The 10000-nt window shown below is 38.2% G+C and overlaps 1 protein-coding gene across 2 annotated transcripts in view; it reads right to left on the reverse strand.

The window, feature by feature from the left end:
* The window catches only part of LOC137992850 (KH homology domain-containing protein 4-like), a 30633-nt gene extending 22158 nt beyond the window's left edge, over positions 1-8475 (reverse strand). For both annotated transcript variants that reach the window (XM_068838393.1, XM_068838394.1), the window contains exons 1-6: positions 8445-8475; positions 6852-7017; positions 1632-1753; positions 770-803; positions 508-590; positions 78-130 (exon numbers count right to left, since the gene is read on the reverse strand). In XM_068838393.1, the coding sequence (XP_068694494.1) occupies positions 78-130; positions 508-590; positions 770-803; positions 1632-1753; positions 6852-7017; positions 8445-8461 (475 nt within the window). In that variant the 5' untranslated portion in view covers positions 8462-8475. The remainder of the gene's footprint in view (positions 1-77; positions 131-507; positions 591-769; positions 804-1631; positions 1754-6851; positions 7018-8444) is intronic.
* Between the last annotated feature and the right edge of the window lie 1525 nt (positions 8476-10000).

Consider the following 10000-nt stretch of genomic DNA (forward strand, 5'->3'; position numbering starts at 1 on the left):
CCATAATCGGTATCAATATCAAGAATAGGCTGCTGCCTCGCTAAGGCTCGCCAGCAATAATATTAATGTTAACTTACAGTCAACTTTTTCCTGTGTGAGTCCTTGTATACAAAGATACAATGGTTTCACCCTGAAATATCAAGGACAACTATCAACAATTGATCACAATGGCTTTAATAATGGCACTGCATCTGTAATGCACTTGTTAACATAATGTACGGCAATTTTATGACAGAAGATTTGTCTGTATTGTTTCAAAAAGAACGGTTGTTGATGTTGCATACTGATGTTTCAACAACATGTACATGTAAGATTGTGTAATATTAGTGCGAGCAAGTTACTGGTGGCTACCAGCACGAAATGTGGAAATGGCTGATCAACAAACAAAATCAGAATTCAAATTAATACTTTAACTTTTGATTTTCTTCATCAAGACAGAACAGCTGCTTTGTTTGAATTATTCAAGGCAAAGAATAATGATCAGAATTAATAATACTATTTTTCTACCCTGTTCCCTCAGCTTCTTTCTTTTCTTCTTCAGTCATAAACTTTCCTCTGGTAGACACAGCTGCTCCACTGTAACGATTAATCTGTGAAACAATCATTTCAAAAGAGGGATATCAAATAACTGCACAGGAACAATTACAAATTAGCTGTGCAAAGTGAAAAATTACTTTTAATACTGGATAACCGACTCTCTTGGCAGTTTTGGCACCACTGTCAAAATTGGACAGAAATTTATGTAGAAAACTTGTTTCATCATCTTTACCTCATCTTGTGTTGTACCACGGCATAAAAGGGTGCTGCAAAGAGAATAGTACAACATCACCGTTTCACCATTAATATAAGCACACATGGTGCAGTCATGGTACAGTTATAGTTTACAAAATTCAAAGTTTATTTGATGCACAGGGCTTGAAATTAACTTTTTTGCTCAGGTGCCAGCTGGCGACTAATGGGGAAAATTTGGTCGCCAACTTTGCATGCAAGGAAAGTCATAATTACAGTGTATTAAGTAGCACAAAAAAAAAAGTTCCCCAACCCACTTTTAAGGGTACAGGTTGCTTTTTGAAGGTTCCATGCAAATTTCAAACTCATTGTGCGATGTCTAGCTTCATTATCAATACAATGTATGTTATCAATATCAAGCTAGTTCCGAGGAGGTCCTTCGGTAATATGGCTAAATCTACGCTTTCAGCATTCACAAATGACGATGGATTTAAATTTTCAATTATCTTCTTGCCGAATCTTTGTCTTCCGGGCGCAACATTCACGGTAACCGGCAAGAAGCATACAGCGTTCAAGTGCACCCACGATCCCACGAAGCCGCATTGGCGACAAGTGAATCGCAATTTCAAGCCCTGATGCATGGCATTTCAAAAATTTCAAAAAGAAAAAGGAGGGAAAAATGGAAACGTGAGACAATGTTTTGCCCAAAAGCAAAGTCCCCACAAATTCACTTCTGTACAAGTCGCTTACATGTATCAACAAAGTGCATGTACAGTATCTTGTGCTTCAAGTTTTCTCTTGGTTCGAAATTCTTTCAACCACTTCAATTTTGATCTTCCTTTGTTTCAGGTTATGATAATGAATATTAGACAGAGAAAAATCAAACTTGAACAGTCCCATACCGAGCTGCAGAGTCATTGATTTCCACTTCCGCTGTCAGTAAATCCTGGTTCAAGGTTTTGCTGCCATTTTCAAGAGTTGGAGGAGCGAGAGCAGTCACTTTTGCTGCTGGTGACGGATGACCCTAGAGATTAATAATATTACAATTTATCATTGTTTTAGCAAGATAACAGGCACATGTGCACCTGTACTGTATTTTCCATTCATAGAGACACTACACATAAAAAATACAACCACACATCGATTCTCTGTTACTCTGATACATATATATATATATTTTTTTTTTAAGAGGAAAAAAGGACGCAACTACATGTACATTTCCTGACAAGCCTGTTTCGTGAATCGCTTCAACCCCTCTTAAACCCCTGAAGAGTGAAGCGATTCACGAAACAGGCTTGTCGGGAAATGTATTGCGTCCTTTTTTCCTCTTAAAATATTTACACTGTATTCCGCTCTGCTTCAACGTATTGAGCACTGTTCCACGAGAAAATCGACTTACAGACTCCCTATATACCCTATATATGTAGTTGAACTGCTATACGGTTTGCGCGGCAAACAATTTGCCATGTAATTTCATGCTAATTACATGGCAAATGTAATATATAATTTATGTATATATATTACATATAATATAAAAATTAATGATGTGTTGCTTGATCAATAGCTAAAAAGTGATCAATTTGCCTGATGATTGCTTTGTAAGAAGCATGAAACTCAGAGTAGCAAATTAACGTTTTTGACTTAGTTCAAGTCTGCTTATCCATATATACAGTACATGTATGTTGCAGGTCATTTTGTTCCTTAGATAATTGCCAAACTAGGTCATTTTGTTTCAACCTAGGTCATTTTATTTTAAACTATATTGGTTAGTAAATTGGTCCTAAAGAAAAGGGGATGAACTTAGTGCAGCTTAGATTTTCATGAGTATTTATAAAACCCCAATGGTTGTTACCGGTAAGTCTACGCACTGATTTTAAATGGTTAGCATTAAGATTGGGGTTAGGCATACAATGCATGATAACCGACTCTACTTTTCTTTTTCAGTGCTTTTTAGGACATTGTTCATTGATGAATCCCTTTAGGATGGCAGAGGGGCAACAATATTGAATTATCATCCAAGGAATAAAAGAACTGAAACATATATGATGTCTTGTTGATTTTTAATTTGCTTAGTTTTATCCTCTATCTTTTGCTTACTTTGAATTCGTAATATTTAATCAAAGGCAAGTAAAAACAAAACTATGAAAAGTCAGGAAAAAGGGTTTCATAATCTATTGAAACTCAAGTTCTTCAATTTGAGCAAGGAGCACATTTGGATGAACGGGCGTTTCCTTTTCCATTTTATTAATTTTCAGAGTCACATAATCCTGAAGTTCGAACTTCTTCTTTTTCTTCTTCCCTTTCTGGTGTATGATAACTGCAAAAGGCAGACTGCTGGCTGCCTGCAAATAGCGCTGATAAGCAGTATTTAAGCTAAACACCCATTTCAAACAGTGCTGATAAACAGTACTTATTTGAGCCTCAGGAGCCATTTTTGAGCGGTTAGCTTTCAATAACTGTGATTCAGGGTTAGTCTGCAGTCCACCGTCTGCAGTTGGCAAGTGTCAGACACCGCTCTCCTTTAATGTCAGGCTCATCCTGCCACTTTTTCAAATTATTCACCATTTTCCTGTAGCTGTGACTTGTCCACTCATTTGTGGCTTTTTAATTTCTTTTCTCCGAGAGATTCCAAAAACCACTTCATATGGCATTTTGCCAATTGTTCTGTGAATGGTTATGTGTTTTTTTACAAGCGCTTTCTCTAAGTGGTTTTCATCAGTGGTTTGGAGATGAGTTCTTTTCTTTGATTAAACTGCAAAGGTTATCTTTTGTTGTTCTATTTGCCCATGCCACCATCTTTTTTTCAGAGGGAACGCTGTGTTTGCGGCGAAAATTGGTTTGTTATCATGACTAGAAATGAGAAATGATGCCTTGTTCCTGGTGTACTTTGCATAGTGACATAAATAAACTTCGTACAATATTTGACTTTTAATTTGTTTAAGTCTCACTTTATATCATTTACGCATGTGCAAAATGGTGGTTGTTGTGAAGGCTTGGAAATAGCTTAACGACTTCAGTTGCTGATTCGATGGCTTAGCGGTTAATACAGAGGAGGAGTAATCTCGGACATCCTATGGTGCAAGGGTTTCAATCCTTGGAGCGGCATGGAATGTTGTGAAAGTTCAAGGTATGAGGCACAGTCCGTTGGTAGTAAGCAAGGACAGTAAGGGGGAAGGAGAGGGAGAGAGGGTAAGTGGACGAAGAACGGAAGGCAAGGGAAAGGTGGAAAAAGGTGTTTTCTTTTTTATTCCACCTAAAAATCCAGGCCCCATTTTTTAATTACATCGCCCAAAAAAGGGGAAACCCGTTTTTAGACAGTTCATAATAACCTACAATACTAGACATATTTAGTTGGAACACTTAGCGAATGGTCCAGAATCATTGTGTTACAAGATCGCAGCTTATACCACATCCTCTCCCCCAAATTCAATGTTGTGTGAGAATTTTTCGGGCGACTACAAGTAGTTGTGGAAATCAACTCTGCAGGAAGGGGGAAACGGGGATGGGTGTTCCAACAATTGTGAAGAGTATTGTAGGTTGAAACAAAATGACCTAGTTTGGTTGCAAATTAAGCTAAGGAACAAAATGACCTGCAACATATATATACACGTACAGTCCCGCTCGGAGATAAGCGAACAACGCAGACGCAAAATAAACGCACGCAATACGCGTATACGCGTTTTTTTTGACGCGTCTAAAATTGCGTATCGTATACGCGTTTGTGCCTTTGTTATTCATAGCCGTAAGGGCTGATTTACACGGTACAACTTTGTCGCATGCGACAACGGCTTACGACAGGCCCACGACATGATTTGCGATTGTTGGGTACGTCAGAAAAAATGTCGTAGCATTTTAAAACATGTTTTAAAACGCTGCGACAATCGTAAGTCCATGTTGTAGGCCTGTCGTGAGCTTGTCGCATGCGACAAAATCGTATCGTGTAAATCGGCCCTAAGTTTGCTTTTCCTGTTATTGTTTACGAAGACAAAAGAATAAATTGCGTGACTGCCGACAAGTCGAAATTTGCATTTGCATGTATGTCGCTTTGATTACGAATCAATTTCGATCCGCTAATGCCGCCGATGAAAACATCCACAGGGCATTATTTCGAAGTTTAATATCCTTTAAATGCAACAAAGGTCTCGAAAGACAAGCGAAATTAAATCAGCAAATTATGCCCCGAAAAACTGAAGCCATGATTTTTGTCAGTGTTTGCCGTGACACGTTACAGTCATTTCACGATAACCTTTTACCGACGCATGCAAAAAAGTCCAATTTTTCCATGCAGAAAAATCAAATAAATGCGAACGGCATGTCATAGAAAGTTTTTTAAAAATATTTTCTTTGAACTGACAGCATGTCACCGTTTGAATCAGCGAATTATGCCCCGAATCACATCACGATGGCCTAGCTCCCGCCGGCGCATGCCCAAATTTAACCGAATACTTTTCCTTACAGAAATACCAAATAAATGTGATCAGCGCATCCAATGAGCCTTCGAAGAAAAATTTTGCGTCTGAAGTGAAAGCACTGTACCCGTTGAAATCAGAAAATCATTCCCAGCAGAGCTGAAGATGTGGATATTACACGAATTAAAATCGTGTTGTCACGTGTCGGCAACCGTGTGTTACTTCACTGTCGCGCTGAAAATCCACGCCAAAAACTCATTCTTTGCTGCTGCATTTACAACAAAACAACTCAAGCTGCAACATTCTCAGCCTTACGATGAATTTCTGTACAAAACTGCTAGCGATGACCCCTTTGCTAAAGAGTTGTGTTTTTAGTTTACGACTAAACGGATGCACGGGTACGAAGTTTGTTTTGATACTGTATTATCGCTCTCAACGCTTTCATGTAAATTTTGATGTTAAAAAGGTTCTTGTGTGTCATCTGTCGATAGGTTTATATTTCTCCAAAAGTAAGCTTGATCATTTTTTTTTTTGGGCTTTAAAACACAAATATCTAGCCAGAAGGACTTTGCACTGGTGAGATTTTTTGCTCTTTTAGTGACGCACCGACCAGCGAACACGCAAATTATTTTCACATTCACCACATCGGAAACGATTGAGAAAAAACAAAGACAAGGCGACAAAATAAAGACAAAAGGAAAGCTCATAAATACTAATGAGCCTTTTTGCGTATGTGTTGACGCGCATCCGCGTTTTTTTTGACGCGTTTACGCGTTTTGCGTATGCGCGTTTTTTGCGTATATTTTGGTTCGCTTATCTCCGAGCTGCACTGTACATGTATATATATGTGGAAGAAAAAAAACAAATAAACTACAAGTTCATCCCTACAAGCATGTTTCGTGGTCGCCCACTCATCAGGGGATTTATACTCAGGGCGACCACAAAACAGGCTTGTAGGGATGAACTTGTAGTTTATTTGTTTTTTTTCTTCCACATATACTTTGCTCTACTTCTACATGTACACTGTATGTATTGAGCACTGTTTTACGAAAATCAAGTTTCATACTTTACATGTATATATATATATATAATTAAATGATTTGGTTGAAAAGTTAAAACAAGACTAGATGTTGCATCTCGACAACGCTGTTTCGTGAGTTGCCTCACTCATCAGGAGTGAGGCAACTCACGAAACAGCGTTGTCGAGATGCAACATCTAGTCTTGTTTTAACTTTTCAACCAAATCATTTATTTCTGCTCTATCTAACGATATCGAGCACTCTATGCAGACAAGTCGATTTCCTGTCTACTTATATATATAATTATATATACAGGCTGTACTATATGACTGTCAATACAATGATTCTCTGTAGATCATTAAATGTTCGTTACAAGTAGGTACATGTAAAATGTGAACTAACCAACAATATAACCAACAACAGGAATATAACCCATACATGTATAACCAACAACAGGACATATGGAGCACAATGATTCTCCTACACTGTATTCCCAATTACCAGCCAACCAGCCAAAAAAGTAAATAAATTTTTTGTGATGAAAAAATTCAGCTTCTCTCTAACAAAATTGAAAAAAGAAACACTCAAAAAGTCACTTATGACCTTATTGCTTGGAGCCCCTTCATTATTACTAAAAATTGAGTTCCTTTTAAGTACAGTAAGATGATTACAAAATTACAGTGTGCATTCATACCACAGCAGGAGGATGAGTGCCTTTGGCAAGTTTTCCTTGTGCTGCCAGCATAGCATTTAATTTTGCTGCTCGTTCTTTGGCTGCATCTGTAGCTGACAAACTACTGCCATTGCCTGCAGCAGTGCTGTCAACACCAGTAGAAGGCACATCCCATTTACTTTTTCTCCTGAAGATGATAAAAATTAATTCTACAAACAAATCTTATCAACAAATTTATTATGATAGTCCAGTCATACTTATAACTCTACGCTTAAGTGGTGTCGTGGCAAAAAAAAAAAAGCGAACTGCAACTGCAAGTGGATAACAGACAGTAACTTGCTTGTAAAATCAATAATCTTGGTACAAGCAGATAATCTGACTTCAAACTTTTCTGTACGCATGTGTGTGTTTTCAATTAATTTTGTTTATAGAATGATTTGTCAGTTTCAAAACTACGGCCCGAGTGCAAAAAAGGGAAAAATCATACTATTCAGGATTATCCAGTCTGGGCAATGATCTTAATGTTTACATGCTGGTCAAAAGCATTCACTCTCTCTTTAGAAGCTCGAAGCTCCTGCAAGTTCAGTATATGATTCATTTCATATATTATTTTGTTCGTTGATTCATTCATCACGGGACATTTGAACCTACCAATGACCAGCTCACAGCATCAGTGACTTCACAGCTCAGTTGGTTAGAGCGTCGCACTTGTATCGCGAGGTCACGTGTTCAAACCCCGTTGAAGTCCTGAATTTTTCAGGCTTCTCTATGCAACAGGTCTTTTGCAACTAACGATCACATGGTACAAAATCCACCATGCTGGAGGGCAAGCTCATTATTATTCCCCCACTGGGACATTAAAACAACGGCAAGTCAAGCTTGACTTGTTCAGGTCTCTTTGTTTTAATGCCCCAGTGGGGGAATAATAATGATCTTGCCCTCCAGCATGGCGGATTTTGTACCATGTGATCGTTTGTTGCAAAAGGCTTATTGCTGAAAATGTCTTCATACATGTAGCTGCAAGGATTATAGCTTTACTTGATTTCTCATCCGCAGTTCAGTATATGATTCATTTTACATATCATTTTCGTTCGTTGGTTTTTAATAGTTAATAGTATGGTTACAAGGAAGATCAAGAAGCAATTACAAAATTCAGGTCACACAGGACTACCACGTGAAATTTTGAAGAAGGAAAAATATAGCAATAGGATCTTTTGTTATTCAACGATAAACAAATAGCGGGCTCTGTGCTACATGTATCTGTTTGTTATCTTTCGGAGACCCAAGAAAGTTATCGTGAAATCTGGAAGTGGCAATTAACAACCGTCAAAAATATGATGCTTACCGAATGTAACCCCATCTGTATCCAAGAATACGTGTTCAAGAAAAATGAATAAGTAGGGGATCTTATATTAACATCTCACAGGGTGCATTTTGATGGACACACTGAATTTTTGTGATTTGCCTGCCACGTTGAACAGTATACGAACCGTAAACAGACGTTTACTGCTAAAAAAGAACATTTCATCCTTTTTTTAGCAAAAGGTTAATTACAGCTGGCCTCATTCCACAGAAACGAAACTAAGGCTGTAAATAATTCACGTTACAACTTACCGTCGTGACGCCGCCATCTTCCCAGTAACACCGTTGCAAGAGTGCATCATGGGATATATCTATGTTCATGTCTTCCTCCTCTTCAAAGCGAGTCTAATTATGGGTTCTTTTCATCACTTTACATGTGACTTGACTCGCTATGAAGAGGAGGCAGACATGAACTCGGAAATGGCATAATCGCACGATGTCAGGAGGCCTCATCTACACCGAACCGGCAAGAGGTTCACAGGTACTAACCCGGTCCTACTGGTCCAGTTTTTAGCTTTCAAAACTTGGCCAAACTGTACAGTATGTGGCCCTTGGTCCGCGACTTTTCCGAACATGATGTGATACCAAAAACACTTTCCACTTTCATAAATGGCGACTGATTTAATATTCTATTGTATTTATGTTAATTGGACCTACTGGCCTCATTTTGGGTAACATATTCTTTTGAATTTTGCCCATTGCAACGAGGCTAGGAAGGCTTATTAGCATTAAAACAAAAGAATATTTTATTGGGCCGCCATTATGAAAAAGGTCTATTTCGTCTTTCCTGCTATCGGTGATTGTGCGGAATTCAAGTTTGGTGACGGGAGTGTTTGTCTTTCTAGAAAGTCTCTACTTTTGCGGCTCCGTAACTTACATGGTCATGTTTACTTGGCTTGTGTTAAGATAAAACGCAACGGGAACACGTGACTTTTTGCAGAACAGATTTATAGATAAACTAATTTCTGCGGTTGGGAACGAATTTTCTGCAGAGTCTTGAACTTTTGTTTTATCAACTCTTGAAAAATATCAACAATTTTCGCATAGGGATCCTTGGTCTGTGACTTATACTACTCATGACCCCAGAGAACTTAAATCTCGCAAAGCAGATAAAGAAAACCTTCGATAAATGAAAAAATGTCTTTTCTTTAACTGAATATTTTAAAAATCTTCTTTGTACATGTTTACGAACGGGTTACCTTCTTTTGTATGTCTCGAATACCTGTACGGTCTTAAATGGAGCTTGTGATGGGAGACGGTCACGCAACTGAAAATAAAAGCAGATTTTATACTCACAACGACATCCAATACGACTGTAGCTGAGATATATAAAGGATAATAAAGAATTAATACTTTTCATGTTCGTACAGAAATTATCGGGATCCACAGGTATTTTTTTTGGGGCTGCTTACATGATTCGCGGACCAAGGACCAAATTCGCGGACGAAGGGCTCGTGATTACGTTCACCATTTTTCGAATTGTAAAAAAAATATTGCAGTTTTTGAAACTTGCCAATTTAATATTATCGCAAGGAACGAAAACTCTATCTTCAAGGAAAATTTCAGCTCGTGAGGTTTTGATTCAGGTAAGATATTTAAGGTTACCCCTTTTTCTCGCGGATCAAGGGCCACATATTGTATCGGTAGAGACAACTTCACTCGTGAGCCTCCATGTTTACAACGAAACATTTTAGGCGTACCAGTCTGCATGAAACCATCTCTCGCCTCTGTCTCGAGAAGACCAGATATATTCACACAGTCAGTCTTACGTTACGTTTAATATGCCTGTAGAATCAACTGAATAGTCA

The sequence above is a fragment of the Montipora foliosa genome, chromosome 2 (assembly GCF_036669935.1).
Source record: "Montipora foliosa isolate CH-2021 chromosome 2, ASM3666993v2, whole genome shotgun sequence".
Lineage (NCBI taxonomy): Eukaryota > Metazoa > Cnidaria > Anthozoa > Scleractinia > Acroporidae > Montipora > Montipora foliosa.